The sequence below is a fragment of the Phacochoerus africanus genome, chromosome 14 (genome assembly GCF_016906955.1).
Source record: "Phacochoerus africanus isolate WHEZ1 chromosome 14, ROS_Pafr_v1, whole genome shotgun sequence".
In the NCBI taxonomy this organism is placed as follows: domain Eukaryota; kingdom Metazoa; phylum Chordata; class Mammalia; order Artiodactyla; family Suidae; genus Phacochoerus; species Phacochoerus africanus.
Genome location: NC_062557.1, coordinates 6,328,904 through 6,351,333, shown reverse-complemented (window position 1 = coordinate 6,351,333; position 22,430 = coordinate 6,328,904). Strand labels below are relative to the sequence as shown.

General features: G+C 55.2%; 1 protein-coding gene across 1 annotated transcript; it reads right to left on the bottom strand.

Annotated features, from left to right (window-relative positions):
- Positions 1-770: 770 nt before the first annotated feature.
- FADS6 (fatty acid desaturase 6) lies at positions 771-13,563 on the bottom strand. The gene is made up of 6 exons (XM_047757621.1): positions 13,369-13,563; positions 12,544-12,710; positions 4,316-4,496; positions 3,003-3,190; positions 1,782-1,961; positions 771-1,193 (listed from the first exon to the last, which is right to left on the bottom strand). The coding sequence occupies exons 1-6, from the start codon at positions 13,529-13,531 to the stop codon at positions 1,044-1,046; spliced, it is 1,029 nt and encodes a 342-aa protein (XP_047613577.1). The 5' UTR covers positions 13,532-13,563; the 3' UTR covers positions 771-1,043.
- Positions 13,564-22,430: the final 8,867 nt, after the last annotated feature.

Here is a 22,430-nt window from a genome sequence, read left to right as displayed (position 1 = left end):
GGATCCAAGCCACCTCTGTGACCTACACCACAGATCACAGCAACACTGGATTCTTAACCCACTTAGCAAGGCCAGGGATCGAACCTGCAACCTCATGGTTCCTAGTCGGATTCGTTAACCACTGCGCCACGACAGGAACTCCGACTTCCAGCTCTTATATCCTTATCGCACCCTCCTTCTGCTCTTTCCTCTCCTAAGGTCATCTGACCTCCAGACCTATTCCCACAACCCCCCCTCTGCCCTTGCTACCCTCCCAGGAATCTCTCCCTCTCAACTGAGGATTCTTCCACCCCTTTTAAACATTACAGAACAAAGCAGACTTCTGGAGATCGCCAAGGTCATGTTCAAAGCTATTTATACCCTTTCTCCCCTGCCTTCCCCTGGAGGGCCCTCCCCACAAAACACACACTTTGATCTCACAGATGCTGTGGGTCTTGGGAGCTGCTGAGCCAGTGTCTTGAACAGGCTTCCTGGCTGCAAAATAAGGAAGACCTGCCAAAGGTAACTGCTCTCAGTGGTCCCTGGGAAGAGGGGTCCTTAGCAGCCAGAACCTCAAAGGGCACAGGAAGAAGCAGTGGCCAAGTGTGGGGCTTGCTGGCAGCAGGGAGGCCCCAGCCAGGGGCCTGACCCCTCTCTCTCCATGCCCCCTCCCAGCCTGCCCCCTACCTCTGGCCTCTCCTTAACCCCACCTCCTACCTCCTTAGTCCTACCAAGGCTCAGGCAGAGAGCAGGGAAGCTCAGTCCCAAGATGAAGCTGGCTGAGATCCAGATTAACCAGAATGCCAGATTAACCTTTATTCCTTTCCTCCAGATATTCCTCAAAACCCAGAAAAGCAAGCAAGACAGCTGACCCCCAGGATCCCCAGCACGAGCTCCTACCAGCCCAGTGCCAACACACTCTGGGTGCATCACCAGCAACAGAGCCACACCCACTGGGCAAGGGCCCTCGCCCTCCTGGCCTCAGGGATGGCCAGCAGAAGCAGGAGAGCCGGGGCTGGGCTGGGGGCGGGGGGGAGAGTGGGGTGACTCTTGGGCCCACCCCCTCATTGCAGCCCCACCAGCTCTGTGATGGGAGGCGTCTGCACCATAAACTCCTCGTAGCGATGGAGGAACAGCCGGAAGCGAGCCAGGTAGGAGTCCTCGTTGTACGGCAGCTGCTTCTCGTGGAGGAACTGGGACACCACGGGCTTCACCTGCCAGAAGGTGGGCGGGAGGAGGGGCCGCTGAGCCAGGACTGTGGGCAGGCCCATCCCCATGGAGACGCTGCCTTTCCCAACCCCAGCTCCCATCGGCTTTGTCCCATGATGCTCTGGGGGAGCTGGGGGTTTGGAGAATTCCCACCTCCCCATTTCCAGCCGGCAAGCGAAAGGGGTGATGTCTCCCCAGCACCCTTCTCTGAGGCTCCAGACTATACAATGGTCCTCCTTGAAGAATTAAACACCGTGGTCCTTTTCACCAAGGACCTATGTGGTGCCCCGGCATTTCAGATCCACTTCTTCAGTGCATCCTCAAGGCCTGTCAACGTAAGCACTGCGTAGTCCCATCTTACACATGAGGAAACTGAGGCTCAGAGCCATGCAGTTAACTTGTCTGGAGTCACACGGCAAAAGCAGGAAACCCCGGCGCCTCCGATCAGAAACCCCCACCGCTGCTTGTACCCTGGGCTGCCCTTCCTGGGAACCTGTGACCCAGCCGGCTGGTCAGAGAACCGTGAAGGCTGCTCCCCCTCCGCCCTCGGACAGTTGCTTCATCCAAGCCCCTCCAGCCCCGCGCTCATCTACCTTCAAGCACATGTTGTCAGACAGCCGGGGGAAGAGGTGATGCTCCACGTGGCAGCTGATGAGGGAGTGGCCGAACGCCCAGTCCAGCACTGGCAGCCGGGGCAGGTTAAGCACCCCCAGGCTCATCATGTGAATCCGTCGGGGCTTTCTGTCCCGGGAGAACATGGGCAGCCCAATGTGCTGTGACGAGACGCAAGGGTCACACCCTGGGGCAGCCGAGGGCCTCCCCACCTGCCCCAGGCAGCCTCACCTAGCACCCCAGGACCCGGGGTTCGTCTGCCCTCCTCACCTGCCACTGCGGCAGGAGCCGCTAAGGGCATGAGGGAGCTGAGGTTCTCGGCCCAGCTCTCGAGGGACCCTGTCTGTTCCCTATGCGGCGTCTCGCCCATCTCTGGGCCCTTCTCCCCATCCAGGCAGGGAAGGGCTTGGCCTGGGAGCCCCTCGGATCCCCTGGTGCTCTAAGCCCACCACTGTCCACCGCTGTCTCTCATATCCCTATGCCTTCTCTTCACCCTGAAGTGGCCCTTCTCTGATCTCTCAATCAAAATCTCACTCATGGTTCAAGGTCAAGTTTGCGCTGCCTCATGGATTTTTTTTTTTTTTTTTTTTTACTTAGCAAGGATTATAAATGCCTCCTCTGCCAGGCATGTCGTCCACTCTAGCAGGTCAGGCAGAATGGCTCCAGCTATGAGATTGTGTCATGGGATTCAGTTGTTAACGGCAGTGTGGTAAGGGCAGGGATGGTCACGTGCGGGCTGCTTTAACCTGGCATCTTCACTGGTCCAGGGAGCAGGGAGGCGTCCATCCCCATGGAAATGGCCCCAGAACTGAAGACCTCTCTACACCTGCCTCACCGCATGCACGCTGGGGCCTCTGTGTGCTGCGCTTCCCTTGGGCTGACCACAGTAGGAGGTCGGGGGCAGGGGCTGGGGGCCGACGCACTCATGTCCCCACAGAGTTTACTGAAGTCACCTATGCAGAGAAGGTTCTTAACAAGCCTCCGATCCGTGGGTGATCGGCAGCCAGTGCTGAAGAGCAGCCAACACCTTACCTGGGACAAACCCTCTGTGATGACCCACAGAGGGCGGGGGAGAGGGGTGGGGGAAGGGGGGTTTCTCAGGTGGCCTCTCTCTCCCCACCACCTAGAGTCCAGCCTGCGGCCAGGCACCCTGGAGAGTGGTCCCCATGGCCCCCCAGCGCCCAGGGTTGGGGAGGCCTCACCTGGAAGATGTTGACGTGGAGGTAAGGGTGGGCCAGCAGGGATCTGGTGATGAGCATGCAGGCCAGGGCCGAGCCGGGGCTCTGGAAGCCAGACACGTTCAGGAGGACCCAGTAGTGAGAGTAAAGGCCCAGGGAAATCAGGCCCAGGGTCCGCAGAGCCGTCTTGAGCTCCACCTCTCTCAGCCGCTCTGGAAAGGGCCAGAAATAGAGGCAAGGGTCTAGGTTCCGATCCAACAGAAGCGGCTCCCTACTGGCTCAAACTAGGGTGACCTAGGTGTTCAGTGCATCCACACACAGCCTCCAAAAGTAGGTTCACCCATTTTACGGGTGAGAAAACAGAGCATTAAACCACCTGACCAAGGTCACTCTGAGAGTGGTGGACTGGGGTCTGAACCCAGGGCTAGCCACCTCCTAGCCCCTGCTCCTTCCACCAGATGATATGGCTCCTAGAATAGTAAAAATTATAACATGCAGGAGTTCCCATCGGGGCACAGCAGAAATGAATCTGACTAGGAACCATGAGGTTGCGGGTTCGATCCCTCGCCTTGCTCAGTGGGTTAAGGATTCGGCGTTGCTGTTAGCTGTGGTGTAGGTTGCAGATGCGGCTCAAGTCTGGCATTGCTGTAGCTCTGGCATAGGCTGGCAGCTGTAGCTCCGATTCAACCCCTAGCCTGGGAACCTCCATAGGCCACAGGTGCAGCCTTCAAAAGACAAAAGACCAAAAAAAAAAAAAAGTTATAACATGCAATAGCGTATGAGGCATATACAAAGCATTTTTACATCTATGGCCTCATTATTCTTTCACGTCATTCTTGAAGGGCAGGTAAGAACCTGAGGTTCAGAGAGGTTAAGTTATCTGCCCTGCAGCCACCAGCCAGGAAGGAGCAAAGCCAGACTTGGTCCCAGGTCCGAGGTTCTTTCTACCCTGCCTGGCTGTCTCAGGAAGTTTCTGCCTGGGAGCTCCCGTTGTGGCTCGGTGGGTTAAGGACCCAGCTAGTATCCATGAGGATGTGGGTTTGATCCCTGACCTTGCTCAGTGGGTTAAGGATCCCGAGTTGTAGAGAGCCATGGGGTAGGTCACCGATGCGGTTCGGATCCCGTGTTGCTGTGACTTTGACCCCTAGCCGAGGAACTTCCATATGCCCATGGGTACGGCCCTAAAAAAGAAAAAAGAAAGAAAGGGAAAAAAAAAAAAAAAGAAAGTTTCTGTCTGGTTTAAACTCAGGGCTTCTTACTTCCTCCATGAAGCCTCCACGAAGCCAGGAGAGAAAGGAAAAGGAGCGTCAGGCAGGGTGCAGCCCCGGCGAACTCACCAACAGCCACCAGCGGGGTTAAGACGGGGATCAGGAGAGGCGCGAGGAACATGTAGACATAGCGGTTGAGGCAAGGCAGCCGCCACGTGCTGGAGTCCCCCAGGCCCAGCACGTTGGTGTAGGCATGATGCATCTTGACGTGTCCATACTTGGCGTACTCTGCAGTGAAGGATGTGCAAACCTAGACGGGGGAGCCAGAAAGGGCGCTGGCGTCCGCGGCAGACACAGGCCAGCCAAGCAGGACCTCTGGAGCCTTGAGGATGCCCTCCTGGCCCAGATCCTGCACTTCTGGGGCCTTCCTGCCTTACACCCCCAGCTCATCAGCCTTGAACGTCAACACTCAGGGATCCCTGACCACGGAGTGACAACCAGTGAAAGCGACTGTGTCCACTGGGTTGTGAGGCTGCACAGCATTTGGGGGCAGGAGGCCAGCCCCCCATAATTGCAGCCCGAGAGCCTGAGAAGGCTGCCAGAGGGTTGGACGCACTGCAGGTAAAACTCCTGGCATCCGAGGGCAGTTATTTTGCGTGTGTTGACCTTGGAGATATCTGTGCTTTCATACACTGCTTTGCACTCTGAGCCCACAGCAGTGAGGGGAGGGGTGCAGGAGGGGCCTGGGAGCAAAGGGAGGCCATCTCCTAAACTGTCCACAATGGTGACACCAGAGGGAGGGTGCCCCAGTGGGGACCGAGAGTTGACTTCTTCCTAGGGGTGACTCTTCTTTGGCATGACCCCATGACGGATGCTCTGAAGCTGGTAGCAGCAACAGCAGCTCTCTGACTCCTAGAAGAGCAATCATTCTGAATGTAAGAGAGGCGCTAAGGTGTTTCTCATGCAGATAGATGCAAATGAGCATGCAGATGTCAGCCCCTTCCAAGGTTTTATCCAAGCCAGAAGATTTTTGCTAATTTTATTGAAGACGCTGCCTGCCTGTTTCCAGGAGGATGTGAAAGCTTTCCCAGTGCTAGTCACTGAGAGACCCATAAAAACAGCAGAATAGGAGCTCCGGTCATGGAGCAGCAGAAATGAATCTAACTAGGAACCATGAGGTTGCGGGTTCGATCCCTGCCCTTGCTCAGTGGGTTAACGATCCGGCGTTGCCATGAGCTGTGGTGTAGGTCGCAGAAGTGGCTCAGATCCTGCGTTGCTGTGGCTCTGGCGTAGGCCGGTGGCTATAGCTCCGATTAGACCCCTAGCCTGGGAACCTCCATATGCCGCAGGAGCGGCCCAAGAAATAGCAAAAAGACAAAAAATAAATAAAAAAATAAATAAAAAGACAACAGAACACTGCACTTGACACATGTGACTTGTTCATCTTCCAAGCTTCAGGGGGTTCGTGGTATTACTCAAGGCTGATAAAAACAGAATCTGAGCTAGAGGCCACGTGACCACCCCAGGTCCCTTGGCAAAGTAGATGGCAGAGGTGGGATTTGAACCCACGTCCCATTCACGATAAGCCGTAGTCCTCTGGGATGAGCCACTTATTGCAACAGAGCATGACCCAGGCTCGAGGTCCAGACAGCAGAGGCAAAACCAGGGAAAGGACAGAAGAGACGCTATCTTCCCACTGCCTGCAGAGGCGTTCTCCTTGGAATGAAATGAGGCCGAGATGGAGGCTATGATGTCATAACCACCGTTTTTTCTTTTTTTTGTCTTTTTAGGGCCGCACCCACAGCATATGGAGGCTCCCAGGCTAGGGGTCAAGTTGGAGCTGCAGCTGCCAGCCTACACCACAGCCACAGCAACACAGGATCCGAGCTGCGTCTGCGAACCACATCACAGCTCACGGCAACACCGGATCCTTAACCCACTGAGCAAGGCCAGGGACCGAACCCGTGTCCTCGTGGATACTAGTCAGGTTCCTTAACCTCTGAGCCACAACGGGAACTCCACAACCACAGTTTTACAACAGACACGGGAGGATATGTCAAACCAACGCTGTACAGGCCCCTCTGAAGGCAGAGGACGGGCAGGTAAACGCTGGCTAAGCAACAGTGTGGCTGTGGCAGCCACAAAAACAGGAGAAGCACTTTGCTCTCAGATGATGTAACCCACCCAGGGGTGGCTTTGCTCTCAGTTTTTTTTTCTTTCTTTCTTGGCTGCCCACAGCATGTGGCGTTCCCGCGCCAGGGATTAGATCTGAGCCAAGGTTGCAACCTAAGCTGCAGCTGTGGCAACGCAAGATCCTTAACCCACTCTGCTGGGCTGGGGATCAAACCTGCGTCCCAGCGCTCCCAAGACACCGCCATTCAGGGTCGCACCACAGCAGGAACACCGGTTTTCAGTTTCTGTAAACTTACTGAGGTACAGAACCTGGGTGGGTGACCTGTCAATTAAAGTGACATCTCTTCTGGGAGTTCCTGTCGTGGCTCAGAGGAAATGAACCCATGAGGACTCAGGTTTGATCCCCGGCTTTGGTCAGTGGGTTAAGGATCCGGCGTTACCATGAGCTTTGGTGTAGGTGGCAGATTTGGCTTGGATCCCGAGTTGCTGTGGTGTAGGCTGGCAGCTGCAGCTCCCATTCGACCCCTAGCCTGGGAACTTCCATATGCCACAGGTGCAGCCTTAAAAGACCAAAAAAAAAAAAAAAAAGAATATCAGATAAACAACCAATTAATTTTCGTAGAGCACATCCCCAATACTGCCTGCATTCACTGTTTGTCTGAAGTTCAGAATTCACCGGGATTCCTGGATTTTTATTCGCTACATCTGGCAGTCCTTCTCAGCCAAGAACATGAGTCCCTGGGTTCTAGTCCTTGTGTACCATTCAGGCTCTGTCACCAGCTCTGGGTGATACAGTGCTGTGTTGGCACCTTAGCTTTTTTTTTTTAGGGCCGCACCTGCAGCGTTTGAAAGTTCCCAGGCTGGGGTTCCAATCGGAGCTGTAGCCACCAGCCTACGCCACAGCCACAGCAACGCAGGATCCGAGCTGTGTCTGTGACCTACACCACAGCTCACAGCAACACCGGACCTTAACCCACTGAGAAAGGCCAAGGATCGAACCTGCAACCTCATGGTTCCTAACTGGATTCATTTCCACTGCACCACGACACAGGAACTCCTGCTTTTTGTATCGTTGTTGTTGGCGCCTTTGGATGAGGGAGTGACCATGGTGAGGGCCAAAGCTAGGGCCTTGCACGTAGGTCTTCTCACCCCCTTTTCTCCAGAGTCGCCATGAGATTCCAGTGACTCCAGATTTCTTTCCTTTTTTTTTTTTTTTTTTGGTCGTTCCTGGGGCATGTGGAAATTCCCAGACCAGGGATCGAACCTGCACCACAGCAGTAACAGAGCCACAGCAGTGACAAAGCCAGCCACAAGGGAACTCCAAGTGACCCCAGATTTCTGTGGGTCCCTCATGCACTAAGTTCCTGTATCCAGGCCTCTCTCTGTACGTCTGCTCAGCCTGAAACCACCTTTCCGTTTCTGGGCCTGGCCAGCCTGGCCTGGCAGGTCTCCTCCTGCACCCTCTCTGCAAGGGTCCTCTGCCTTAGCACGATGACATTTGGTGCTGGGTCATGCCATGTTCTGAAGGGTCGCCCTGCGTGCACAAGTTTACCAGCCATCCTGGCCTCTACCCGCTAGATGCCAGGAGCATGTGCACACATGTACACACGCACAGACACACCCCAGTCAGGACAGCCAAAAACCTCTGCACACGTTGTCCGTGTCCCTGCCATCCCGCCCCCTCTCTGCACTCCCGTAGCCTTCACGCCACCTGGGCCGGTGGAGGCCCCCCCCAGGTAATAACAGCTTTGACCTCAAAGGGAGGTATGACTATTAAACGAGATAATTCACATGAATTATGCAGAGTAAGCGCCCCATAAGGAGCACGTGGTATAGGCAGGATTTTTATCATTATTATTATTATTTTGCTTTTTAGGGCTGCACCCGTGGCATATGGAGGTTCCCAGGCTAGGGGTCGAATCAGAGCTGCCGGCCTACACCACCATCACAGCCACGTGGGACCCGAGCAGCATCTGCACCCTACACCACAGCTCATGGCCACGCCGGATCCTTAACCCACTGATTGAGGCCAGGGATCAAAGCTGCGTCTTCATGGATCTTAGTCGGGTTCATTACCACTGAGCCACAATGGGAACTCCCTAAATACTATTTTTTAAATTAAAACATTTAAGAGGAGGACATCCTCAGATGACCACCCCTCGGGGTTTGCTGGAGCCAAAGGTCGCAGACGGCCCCGAGGATCCTGGCCGCACTGAAGTCACGGGAAGAGAACATTCGAGCATCACGACCCGGCTCGGGGTTCTCTGTTTCCACCACCACCGCTGGGGACTGGGATGAAGGGGCCCCCTTCCCCAGGGGGACACCCCTCCCCCAGGGCAGAGCCAGCCTGTGCTCCGCGGGGACCAGCTGCGACTCCGCCCCCACAGCACAAAGCTGACTTTAGAAGGAGGGTTCCGAGTGGAGACCCAGTGGAGCTTAGGCACTGGCACGGCCTGTTCCCTCCCACTCAGAGAAGCATCTCGATAGTGAGCGACTCCCAGGGAAGTCCCTACAGCCCTCCTGACCATGAGCGTTTATCCGTCCCAAGCTTCAGGACCTCCCGCACGGTGGCTGGCCCCCCACATTCCTGCAGCCCTTCCCTGGCCATGCCCGAGAATATAACCCGGGGGGGTCCCTGTGACCGAGCCCAAGACGTGGAGAGACAGGCCAGGGTGACCAGAGGGCAGAGAGTCAGTGGGACAGAGAGTAGGGGGAATGGAATATTCTCAGGCAGACGGGACATGGGTCTTAGAGGAAGTTCATCCTGGTATGGGGGGCAGGAGGGGCGTGATTGTGGATACTTCAGTGGAGAAACACAGCAGTCCAGATGTCAGCTTCCCCCTCCATCCTGCCCGTCCTTCCCTTCAGAGCCAGTGGGTGAGAGAGAGTGAGGGCCTGTCCTGCCCCCAGCTCTTGCCCGCAGAGCTTGAGACAAACCAGACAAAAGCTGGATGCCCCAGTGACACGCAGCTGACACCCAGCTGCGACTAGGGGACCGGATTCTTCTACAGATGGTGCCTCCTGAGGGTCACGGTTTGGGAAGAGCACAGGGACCCACAGGAGGAGGGCCGGAGAGGGACAACAGGACGTGGCAGAGGGGGAGAGTCGGGATCCGGGGGAGCCCAGGTCATCCGCTGTGATCCTGGGCAGCAAGAGCTGGTGGTTTGTGGGACACAAAGGACAGGTGGTGGTCCAGGGTCTCAGCAAACAGTCCCCTCAACACACACACACACACACACACACACACACACACACACACACACACACACACCACTATTGAGCTTTGCATAAGTTGGTCAGCCTTTCAGTCAAAAATAAGCAATAGGCGTTTCTACTGTGGTGCAGTGGGTTCAGAATCCGACTGCAGCAGCTCCAGTGGCTGTGGAGGCGCGAGTTCGATCCCTAGCCCGGCACAGTGGGTTAACAGCAGATCCAGCGTTGCTGCACCGGCCGTTCGGATTCAATCCCTGGCCTGGGAATTTCCATATTTGTCAAGTGTGGCCATAAAAAACCAAAAGCAAAACAAAACAGAACAAAAACAACAGCAAAACCCACTAAACCCTTTCCCTGCAGCTGACTGGGCGGTCCTTCCAGAGGAAAAAAAGGGAAATTGTTACTCGGGCAAACATGGAAGAACCAGGCCCAGGGCCCTAAAGGAAGGTCTACGAAGTCTTGTTTGACCCTCACGCTGGCTTCATGGGGGAGTAACGTTATCAATCTCACTGTGTTACGCCAGGAAACTAGCACTTAGATGCTGAGTTGAGTGATATGCCACGGTCAGGCAGCCAGGGTGTCCAAAGGCGGCGCCCCCGACACTGTCCCCTACCTGGCCCATGCGACCAAGGCCTCCACTCCCCCCACCCACGCCAGCGGGCTGAGGAGGGGGAGCCATCCCCCCCTTCCCACCAGGAGCTGGATCCTTCCCAGCGGGTGGCCAGAGGCGGAAAAGCAGAGGCCTCCTGCTCAGGTTAATCTCCTACCCCTATGGGACCTGCCCTGCAGTGGACTGCAGCATACCAGCCACTGTCACAAGGCCACCGAGGTGGGAGCCGAGCCTCCCCCACTACGCCAGGGCTCTCTGGCCTCCAAGCTGTGACCCTCCATCAGCCCGCTCTCCCCTGGACCTTGTCCCCATGTCATCTCCGGGGTCATCAACAAATATTGAGTCCAGCCCTGTGCCAGGAGCTAGAGACAAAGGGGCAAAGATGAAGCCACTGCCCCGGGGCTCATGGGGACAAGATGGTGTGCACCCCCAGCTGCCTGGGTCCCTCGGGTGGTTCTGCTGGAGTGCCGCAGCTGAGGAGTCTGGGAAGACTTCTTGGTGGAGGCGTCCTCAGCTCCCCGCCTTTGCTTAGCACCCACAATAGGTATTGTGTTCCCCAGGCCTCTGGGCCCGGGGTATCGGATTCACCTGGGCAGCTTGGTAAACGGAGTGAGAAGCAGTCAAGCCAGGGCCTCCGGCCCTTCAGCTTCACACTGAAGTTTGAGAAGCACTGGGCCATGTCTATACAGTGGGCTCCCCCGCAGGCAGTCAGTGCAGAGCCCACAACTCCTCCTCCTTCTCAGCTGCCCCAGTCTCCTGGGACTCAGCACAGCTTTGACAAATCCAAGCAAAGGTAACCCTTCCTCTCGTGTCCCCACGTGACTGCACCACACTGCCCGGTCTGTCCCCTGCCTGTGATTACAAACTGGGGGACTGGCACCAGGATTGGGCTTGTATCTCTGAATCTGGCTGGGACCAGGGCCCAGGGCCCCTGTGGGAAGGAGAGGGTGTTTTTGTTTGTTTGTTTTTGTCCTTTTAGGGTCACATTCGCAGCATATAGAGGCTCCCAGGCTAGGGGTCTAATCAGAGCTATAGCTGCTGGCCTATACCACAGCCACAGCAACACCAGATCCGAGCCACGTCTGTGACCTACACTACAGCTCATGGCAACGCCGGATCCTTACCTGCTGAGCGAGGCCAGGGATCGAACCTGCGACCTCAAGGTTCCTAGTCGGATCCCTTTCCACTGTGCCACGAGGGGAATGCCAAGGTCTTGAAATCGACCTTGAAGACTTAAGAAATGTGTGCAGGTGAAGAGGAGGGGACAGGGCGAAATGAGGGCAAGGAGAGCCCTGGGGGGTCATGTCTCCTCTCACCCAACTCAGATAATTTTTTTTTCTTCTTTTTTGGCTGCCCTGAGGCATATGGAAGTTCCCGGGCCAGGGATCAGATCTGAACCTCCGCTGCAACCTACTAGCTGCAGCTGCAGCAATACTAGATCCTCCCACCCCCTGTGCCGGGCCAGGGATTGAACCTATGTCCTGGCGCTGCAGAGACACCAATCCTGCCTTGTCGCAGCGGGAACTCTGAATGTGGTATAATTTTACAAAATGTCGTGTGTGTGTGTGTGTGTGTGTGTGTGTATGCAGTTATGTAAATTTTTATAAAGCTGCGTGACATTATTAAAAGTTAGTAATTGAGGCAATTGGTCATAGTAACCACTCCCTGGCAGAAAAGGGTTCTTTCTGGTACCGCCTTTCATGTTTGTTCATAAGGGAGCTGAGGGCCATGGGAGGGGGAGGGAGTGGGGGAGGGCCTTCCTTTTGGTTCATAAGGGAACTGAGAGGCCTGAGGTGGGTCCAGAGAGAAGGACAACCTGGCCAGAAACCTTCACCTTCCTGACTGGGTCCAGAAGTCAAGGCAGAATGGGGAGGAGGGGGTGGGAGAAGTGGGGGGCAGCAAGGATCCTTCCTGGTGCAGACCTGGGGAAGCAGCGGCCTTCTCAGCATGGGTCAGGTGTTGGGAGGAGGCAGGGAGGGGTGTCACAGAGCTGGGATGCTGTGACACCAGGCCCCTGCGCCCGCTGCCCTTTGGTCCGTGGTTCACATCCTAAACCCTGACTGCAAAACCAGGAGGCCTCAAAGGGTGTAGCCAGGACACTCTACTGCCCTTGACCCAGTACGGCAGAGAGGTGAGCCAGCGCCCCCCAGGAGAAACGGGTGACCAGGCTGCATGGGCCACCACAGGTAAATTGCTGACTTTCCTCACACAGCTCTTTCCAGGGCCTGGGGACATGCACACGCACACACAGGCACGCACACACTGGAGTGCCTGCTGCACGCCTGGGCCCACATACCAACAGCTGCAGCTGCCCTCGAGGGCACACACGTGGACTCTCACGCAGAACACAGACGCTGCACACACAATACCCACGGCTGCTCCCACGCCGGCCCAGCCTCACCTCCACAAAGAAAAGCATCCAGATCTTGCTCCAGCGTTTAGACTCGGTGAGGGCGCCGTGAGTAGCCAGGTGGCTGCCCTTGACAGTGAGCGTGTAGTGGCACACACCCAGGACCGTGATGCCCAGGGCAAAGACCAGGAGGTTCTCAGAGCGCAGGCACAGGAACCCTGTGTGGAGAAAGGAGAGCTGGGTGGGGACAGTCAGGGCAGGGTCTTTCTCTGGCTCTTGAAGATCTGGGCCCAAACACTCCAACTCCCACTCCTTGGAGCCCAGGCCAAGTGGGCCCAGCCCTGGGGACTGCCACAGTGGTGAGGCAGGTCCCACTGCGGCCTGTCGGGGAGGGGCTGGCTCTCCCCATAGGATCTGGGACAAAACAGAGCCCCACTAACTCACCAAAGAGTCTCTGGGAGGCCTGATTCTGTGCCCCAGCCAGAGGAGGGATGGGGGAGGGGCACGGGGGGAGGGGTCCAGATCAGGAGAGGCCCAGGGGAAGCTCTCATTCTCCCTCTCAGTCCCCTCACACATACCCCCTCCCCGCCCCATCTGGGGTCCCCAAGCAGCATTCTCTCCTCCCCAGGCCACCTCCTCTCTCCCCGCCTCTCTTGACTTGGCTCAACTTCCTCCTCCACTGCCCTTCATGCCATTTGGGCTCCTCTGGGAACACAAGACAGGACATCCCAGACTTTCGAGGTTGGAGTGTCCTGGGGTCCCCGACAAGCGCTGTATTACGGAGACGCGGCCCTTCCCAGCCCTGTCCATCACCCGCCCCCGCCCCCGCCCCCCACCCAGCCGGGCCCCTTATTGCCCTGTCCCCGCATCCCTCACCAGGCGGCAAGGCAAGAAGGCTGAGGGCAAGGATGGCGCAGTCCACGCCGTGGCGCTCCCACCAGGAGCTCGCCCTCACCACGTCCTGGACCCGCGCCTCCAGCTCGCCCAGCAGGGCCTCGGCCCCGCGGCTCCCCGCAGGCGCGTCCCCCGCCGCCTCCATGGGCGCCCGCGGAGGACGAGCAGCACCCGGAGCGGCGGCGGCGGCGGCGGCGCCGGGCGAGGCGCGGAGCGCGCGCGCGGGGGCGGGCGGGGCGGAGTCACGCGCGCGGCTGGGGACACCCGCCCCCTGTGTCACCGTGCGTGCCGGGCACCTGGGCTCCCTCTGCCGCGCGCTGCGGCACCCTGGCCCGACCTGGCCCGGCCCGGGGCTACCCTCCTGGCGGCCGGGGACCAGAACCGCCGCAGGAGCTGCGCGCAGGTGCGCGGGGTGGGGAGGCCACCTGGAGTAGAGGGGACGCGGCGGGGGGCGGGGTGGGAGCGCGGGGACCCCAGTGGGGGGGCCTTCCCTCCCCGCCCGACCTCAAATGTATTCCCTCGCCTTCTCCCTGCGCACCTCCCGGCCCCGCACTCTGCTTGGGGCTCTCTGCTTGGGTCTGTGGTACCATTTGCAGCCACAGCTTGAGTATTTTTCTTTTTTTTTTTTCTTTTTAGGGCTGCACCCGGGGCATATGGAGGTTCCCAGGCTAGGGGTCGAATCGGAGCTACAACTGCCGGCCTACGCCACAGCCACAGCAACGCCAGATCCCAGCCGCGTCTGCGACCTACACCACAGCTCATGGTAACGCTGGATCCTTAACCCACTGAGCGACCAGGAATTGAACCGGCAGCCTCACGGTTGCTAGTCGGATTCGTTTCTGCTGGGCCACGACGGGAACTCCTTCAGTATGTTTCTTAGTAGCACTTAGCAGAGGCTCCCACACATGACACAGACATTTGTTCCCTGTCTGTCTCCACCGACAGACTGGACACTGGCTCCAGCAGGCCTCACCCTGCCACTTTTGCTCAGGCTGTGTCTTCAGTGCTAAAAACACAGGGCTTGGCCCAGAAATATTTTTTAATTCATGGGACAGGAAGTTCAAGGACTCACCCTATCCAGATGGATGGGGAAGTGGGAGGGAGGCGGTCCTGACTTTAGCAGCGGTGCCTCCTGGAGAGTTGGCTTTCCAGCCTAGTGGGTTTGGGGGTGAGAAGGGACAGCTGGACAGAAAATACTTTCAGAGGTCACATTCCACGTGAGCTCCCACTGGACTGCCACTCACTGGGAAGGCGGGGGTGCCCAGATCTGAAGATCATGGCAAACAGCCCCTGAGACTTGGGAGCAGCACCTGTCCCAGCCCCTTCTGGTCAGCCCTGGCCCTGACCCTGACCCAGCGCTGCTGGAGGCTGGCCTGGGCCCTGGGTGTGCAAGCCACTGTGTTCTGTAAACACCCTTCTTGGCTTTGGAGGGTCCTTTCTCCTTTTTCTTTTTTGGCGAAATTTCCCCTGGTTTCATATGAAAATGAGGTCTAGGAGCCTAAGAGCAGCAGCAGGGCAGCAGGAGACCTTTGGGATGGAGGAGTGGGAGGAGGGAGAGGGGGAGGAGGGGGAGGGAGAGAGAGGAGGGGGAGGGAGAGAGAGGAGGGGGAAGAGGGAAAGGTGGAGTGCTCTGTCTTTCTTGGTGTTTGCCTTCACTATTTCTTATGAGTTTATTCCTCCAATATTTTACAAAAGGGCGAGACTTCTTTATCAGTTTGGCACTCTAAAGCGTTTACAACTTAATAGGCCAGTTCTCATCAGACACACACATATCTTATTACAGTTTATCATTGACTTCTCTGGACTTATTTGGTTTTGTGTATTCACCCCAACTCCCTGAGGATGGCCCCCCTTTACCTGACGGGAGGCCCAGATCTGCCCACTTCCACTGCAGAGTTACTAAGAGGCAGAACTAGAGCTCAAATCCAGGACGTCTCCTCCAAATCCAATTATCTTGTTATCAGAGATTCTTTTGTGGTTGTCGTTTGGTTGTTTTGGTAGCTTAGTAGAGAGTTTTTAAATATACCACTACTATCAGAGATTCTTAAGACATAGAAGGAGGTGCCCTTTCTCTCTCTCAACCATACTAGCATTTTCAGGGAGGAGATGCCTACAATTTTTATCAGCATGTTCAGTATTAATATGCAACATTATAATTCTATAAGGGCAGAATCCTACCGCTCTTACTGTATATACACGTGAGACCCTCCTGGTACCAAGAAGCCCCTCTTCAGGCCTCAGCTACTTTCTGGACAGCTAAGTGATGCTGTAAGGAGAAAAATGCTGTGCCAAACAGAAGAGGCAGATGTGTATTAGAGGAGCTGGGAGGAGTGAAGAATCCTCATGGGATGTGGCTGACTGGTAGCCTCCTTGGAGACAGGCAGACTTAATTTAGAATAGACTTAAAACAAGAGGGTACTGGGGGTGTAGGTGGCTGCAGTGGAGTGGAAGATGGGGGAATAAGAAAATCCAAAGACTTGAATAGACCATTCGCCAAAGAAAAGGTACAAATGGGCCATAAACACAGGAAAAGATGCCCTATGTCAGTCTTTAGGGAAATGCACATTAAAATCCCAAGGAGAGAGCCCTTCAGACCTGGAAAATGGTAAATAGCCAGGCCCCAACAAGCATCAGCAAGGGGACATGGCATAACCGACTTCTCATTCATTGCTGACGTGAGTAGAAAGTGGCACCAACCCTTTGGAAAACAGTTTGACAGTTCCTTGTGCGATAAATATACGTTCACCCTATGGCCCAGCAATTCTGCTCCCAGGTATTCGCCCAGCAGGAGTGGCAAATGTACCTATGTAAAGACATGAATGATCACCATCACGGCGTACCTCATTAGAACAAACTGGAAACAGCCTCAATGTCCACCAACAGGTGAATGGATACACCAGCTCTGATACATTCAGCCAACCTACATAATAAAAAGCAGGAGCTGCCACAGGCCACTGTGTAGATGAGCTGATAGATGTCATTGCACAGACACTATGCGGAAGGTAAAAAGACACTTACTTACGGCATGATCCCATTTTATAAGAAGGTCAAGGACAGGTGGAACTACTGCAGAGTGATAGCAATCACATCAGTCCTTGCCTGGGGAGGGATGAGTGGGGGATATTAATTGCAAAGGGACATAGAGAAACTTTCTGGAAGGACGGCATTGTTCTGTATCTTGATTGTGGTGGTGGCTACGTGGGTGCCTACGTCTGTCAAAAGTCACTGACCTGCATGCTCAAAATGGGTGCGTTTTATTAGAGTTAATTAGACCTCAATAAAGCCAACTAAGGCAAAAACCAAAGAGCAAAGCCGATTGTCCTTTAAAGTGGAAAGAGCTGTATTAAAGCTGAGCCCTTCCTGAGGTCTGTATTCCATAGAAATGCAAAGAAACAGAAAAACATTCACAGCAGCAATACTCAACATAGGCAGAAACTGGGGACCCCTCAAATGTCCCCCAACAGGAGAAGGATCAATAAAATGTGGTTAAGGAGTTCCCATGGTGGCTCAGCAGTTAACGAACTCAACTAGCATCCATGAGGCTGTGAGTTCCATCCCTGGCCTCACTCAGTGGGTGAAGGATCTGGTGGTGCCTCCAGCTGTGGTGTAGTTGCAGACGTGGCTTGGATCTGGTATTGATGTGGCTGTGGTGTAGGCCGGCAGCTACAGCTCTGAATGGACCCCTACCTAGCCTGGGAACCTCCATATACCATGGGTGTGGCCTTAAAAGACAAAAAGACCACCAAAAAAATGTGGTTAAAATGTGGTATTTACATGCCATGGAGCAGCATTCAGCCCAAATCTAATGTTGGCAAAATAAGTGAGACACAGCAGAGCCCAGCCTCCGTTTTGTTTCATTCATATAAATTTCAGAATCAGGCTTAGGATGGCCACGACGTAGGGTGATGACCAGAAGAGCACATTGGATTTCTGGGGACTGGTAAATGTTTTTGTTTTTGTCTTTTTAGGGCTGCACCCACGGCATGTGGACGTTCCCAGGCTAGGGGTCCAATCTGAGCTGTAGCCACTGGTCTGTGCCACAGCCACATCAGATCCAAGCCACATCTGCGACCTGTACCACAGCTCACAGCCATGCTGGATCCTTAACCCACTGAACGAGGCCAGGGACCGAACTTGCAACCTCATGGTTCCAAGTCAGATGCCTTTCTGCTGGGCCACAATGGGAAATCCTAAAGTGGTGATTTTTTGAAGAGATATAAATCAGAAGGTAGATGTCACCCATAAACCCAGCACAGTCAAGTGTGGGAAACAGGGTGGGGCAGACGTCTGGGTTCCCTTGGCCATGAGGGTGGGCAGCTGAGTGTGTTGGGGTGACAGAGCTACTGATTTACCAAACTCTTCTCCATCCCTCTCCAACTGCTCCTTCTGAGCGCTCAGCCTCCGGTCCTCTAGCTCCAGGCTCCCAGCAAAGGTGAGAATGAGAGGTGTTCCTGTTGTGGCGCAGCGGAAACGAATCCAACTAGTAACCATGAGGTTGTGGGTTCAATCCCTGGCCTCTCTCGGTGGGTTAAAGATCCAACCTTGCCGTGAGCTGTGGTGTAGGGCCCAGCTTGGATCTGGTGTTGCTGAGGCTATGGCGTAGGCCAGCAGCTATAGCTCTTATTCAGCCCCTACCCTGGAAACCTCCATATGCCTAAAAAAAACAAATGAAACAAAACAAAACAAAGGTGAGAATGAGTTGTTGTGAGAATGAAGCCTGGGCTGTAAAGGCTCTGTGTAGTTGGCCAGGCAGGGCTGCTCCCATCAAGGCTCTCTGCTCCACTTCTCACCACAGGCACTGGGGGGCAGGCCTGGGCAGGCCCCTTGCCTTCTGCCCACCACGTGGCTGAGGCAGAGAGAGTCAGGGCGGGAGTCTATGCCTCCCAGCCACCATCCCCGAGACCTGCCTCTGCTCCCACTCAATCCCTTACCTGTCAGCACAAGACTTAGCACATGTGAAGAGCACAGCCTTGGAGTCTAGCATACCCGCTGTGGGACCTTGGATAAGTTACTCAACCTCTCTGGGCCTTAGTATCTTCAGCTACACTAACAAAGGAATGAGAAAAATATCAATAAGCGTTCTAATATTTTCTTCCTGTATCCAAAAGATTGTGCACACACCACTTTCGAGATGACTAGCCTACAGCCTAACCTCTAAATTGATCAGCCTAATCTTTTTTTTTTTTTCTGTCTTTCCCTCTTTTTCTAGGGCCACACTTGCAGCAAATGGAGTTTCCCAGGCTAGGAGTCCAATTGGAGCTGTAGCCGCGAGCCTATGCCAGGGCCACAGCAACATAGGATCCAAGCCATGTCTGCGGCCTACACCATAGCTCACGGCAGCGCTGGATCCTTAACCCACTGAGCAAGGCCAGGAATCGAACATGCATCCTCATGGATGCCAGTCAGGTTCATTAACCACTGAGCCACGATGGGAACTCCTTATCAGCTTGATCTTTGAGGCCCTCCAAGTTCAGTCTCCATCTCTGACCACTCTCCTGCTTGGGTCACAGTGACTGCTCCCTGACCTCTGACCCTGAATAATATTGTCCTTTCTCACTTCTCTGTCTCTGTCCCCCCCACCACAGCGTTATAGAGGTTCCCAGGCTAAGAGGCCAAATCAGAGCTGTAGCCGCCAGACTACACCACAGCCACAGCAGCGCCGGATCCGAGCCGCAACCTACACCACAGCTCAGAGGCAACACCAGATCCTTAACCCACTGAGCGAGGCCAGGGGTCGAACCTGCATCCTCCCTGGTACTAGTCAGATTCATTTCTGCTGAGCCACGACAGGAACTCCTCACTTCTCTGTCTTTATTCCCAGGGAAATTGTTTCTGCTCTCACCCCACCCCTTCCAAGCCCCACCCATCCTCTGGGGCTCTGGTGACTTCAGCGACCCCTACAAACCTTTTCCAATATTCTCATATATTATATTCTACTCAGTGGACCAATTTTATTGAGCACCTACTGTATACCAGGCTCACCGGCTCTGTCCTTTCCTCCCTCTGACCTCATCATCTCCCAGCTTGCGTAAGACACCAGCCATCGTCCCCTGCCTGGCAATGTGATCTGCCCGTAAGATTTAGCGGGCTCTGTGTCATCTGCCTGCATTAATCAGGAGAAGTGACACTGGCTCCTGTAACAAATAACCCCAAATATCTCAGGGGCTAAACACCATACAGCCTGATCTCTTGCTCACATCACCATCCGCTCAGGAAGAGACGTGGGGATTCTGCTCCTTCCATCTCAAGATGCCTCCATCTCTGGCACAGGCTGCCATGATTGCCATGGGAGCGGGAGAGAGATAGGAAAGCTGTGTTAGGATGCACGTCGCCTCCACCAGCCTCCCACTTGCCAGAACTCAGCCGTGCACCCCCAACCTAACCACAGGGAGAGTTGGGACTGTAACCCTCCTGGATGCCCAGGAAGAGCAAGCTGCGCCAACAACCATGCAACCAGTCTACATCCCATCACCAATGGCACTGTGAGCGTCCTGTGGACACCAACCCTGCACACGCCTCCCCCAACATTTTCCTGAACCTCCCCCATTACTTCCAGCCTGCCTGCCCCTCAACACATGCTCACCCACCCATCAGGCCCAGCACAGTGCCAGTGCTCAGTATTCGCTAGCTGGTGGCCAGGCTTGGGTGAGTCAAAACAGGCTGCCTGAAGGAGAGGGGATGGGGCCTGGTGGAGAGATGGGTCCTTCCTGTTCTTAGGTCAACCCTGCTTCCCCAGGGCCTCTCACAGGGCGTGGCACATAGCAGATGCTCACTAAACATTCGTTGAATAAACGATTAGATGGAGGGAGTTCCCATTGTGGCTCAGCGGTAATGAACTCCATTAGTATCCATGAGGATACGGGTTTGATCCCTGGCCTTGCTCAGTGGGTTAAGGATCTGGCGTTGCCATGAGCTGCAGTGTAGGTCGCAGATGCGGCTCAGATCCCGCGTTGCTGCGGCTGTGGTATGGACCATCTCCGATTCGACCCCTAGCCTGGGAACTTCCATATACCATGGATGCAGTCTTAAAAAAAAAAGTAGATGGGTACCTGGAAATATTAGGAAAACTGACGCTAGAGAATTGAAGGAAGAGATAAAATGTTTAAAAAAAAAAAAAAAGCAGCTGGTGGAAAGACTCCAGTCCCATCCAGTTCAAGCAAGCCTTCCTCTGGGACTCCAGGGGGCTGTGCCCATGGGTGCATCCACAGTTCGGGCGTGTGGTGTCCGATGAAGCCGGGCTTGGCCTTCCTGGGACCTGTGGAGTCCCCACCCTGGGGTGGTGATGATTCTTCCCTTCTGAGATTCAGACCTTTATTTGCTGGGGTTCACCAGGGTTAATTATTGTTGTGGTTGGGACTGGGTGGGAGGGAGCCCCACCCTGGCCCCAGGGCCTGAGGGGGAATCCTGAGAGGTGGGGATGGGTTTGGAGACCTGGGGGCAGGGGCTGAGAGGCTGGGGGGCCCAGGGTGGATTATACTCCTGCCTGCAGTATAACCGTTTCTCTGCTCTAAGCCTAGGAGGCCGGGTCTTTAACCCTTTCTTGTCTTCCACACATTCATGCCACCCCCTCCCCCAAATCATCAAAGCCCAGCTCCATGAGGCAAGTGGCATTATTCACAGGGGTGGGGCTGATGGACCTAGGGGAGAGGTGGCCTGGCCTCTGGCTCAGATCTTGGGCAGCTGAGAGTGGGGTTGGCACCCCAAGTGCTCTGGCTCCAGCAGAACAAGGCCACACGGACAGGGTGTCTCAGCCTCGCCTCCAGGGACCCACACCCAGGCTGCCACAGCCACTGCAGCCTCCATCCCACCTTCCAGGCTGCCAGCCATTCCGCGAGGACAAAGCCAGGTTGGTGACGGACCAGAGGTAGGTCAGGGAGTGAGGGGTGAGGGAAAGGGGCCCTGACCTTGAACTGGTGAGGAGATACTGCTGAGTCTCCAACAGCCCTCAATCTGTCCCCACTGTCCAGGAAACTGAGGCCCAGGCGACCTCAGCAGCTTAGGTCTTTGAAAACCCAATCTGGAGCCCTTAGCAGCCCAGACTCCCTCCTCGTGAGGTTTTCCAAGGGTCACTGGCTCCTCCTCCTGCATTCGGTCAGCACCACAGTTCAGCGTGTGTGAGTGACTCTGGGATATGCAGTAGCCTGAAAGGTGTGTGTTGGGCCTGGTGAGACCAGTGCCAGGGCTGGAAGGGGAGTGAGGGCCGCTATTCTCACCCAGCATGGAGGCAGCCGAGCAGTGTCTGGAGCGGGGCTCTGGACAGAGGCACATCCAGGTTCCAGTCCTTGCTGTGTGACCTTAGGCAAGTCACTTGGCTTCTCTGATCCTCAATTTTCTGAGAGGATGATTTGGCGTGGAGGAGGGTGATACTAGACACTTTCCCGGGTAGGTAATTAAAAGGGCAAATGCTCAAGGAAAATACGTTATCACCAGGGCCATTCCTTGGACTATTGTAATTCTAACATTAGTGTTATGTTGGCTACTGATAAAATTTAAATTATATATTGGTTTTGGTAATGATACTCACAAATGGTTTGCATTTCCAGTTGAATGAGCATATAAAGGGGATTTTAGGGACAAGCCAGCATGTTCTTTCTGCCACCAGCTCAGGGATGCCCAGGTCTGGCTTCTGCCCCCTAAGCATCTCCCATCCCCAGATTCCTGTCCACCAGGCCACTGGGCTGGTCCTCTACCTACTGGGTGTCAAGGCTGAGCTAAGGGCTTTATGGAGTTTATCTGAACAACTGGCCTGCAATTTGGGGTGTCATTATCCCCACTCACAGACCAAAACACCCAGGTTTGGAATAGCAAATTAGGGAGTTCCCTTGCGGCTCAGCCAGCAGCAACAGCTCTGATTGAACCCCTAGCTTGGGAACCTCCATGTGCCACAGGTGTGGCCCTAAAAAGCAAAAAAAAAAAGAGAGATACATAGAGTCCAGAAGGGTCCCAAGTGCAGAAGCCTCGACCCAGCTCCACGTGGAGTCCACCTGTGGAGGCATTCCCCAACTCCGAAGCTCTTGGAATCATGTGATTTGGGGATTTTTATG

Bases quoted from the DNA above. Each gene is read 5' to 3' on its own strand.
- FADS6 (XM_047757621.1), bottom strand. From the start codon at position 13,531: ATGGAGGCGGCGGGGGACGCGCCTGCGGGGAGCCGCGGGGCCGAGGCC. The intron at 4,497-12,543 runs GTGAGGCTGGGC...TCCCCCGTCTAG, and splicing joins GGATGCTTTTCTTTGTGGAG to GTTTGCACATCCTTCACTGC. The intron at 1,962-3,002 runs GTGAGGCCTCCC...GTCTCGTCACAG, and splicing joins TCCACGTCAACATCTTCCAG to CACATTGGGCTGCCCATGTT.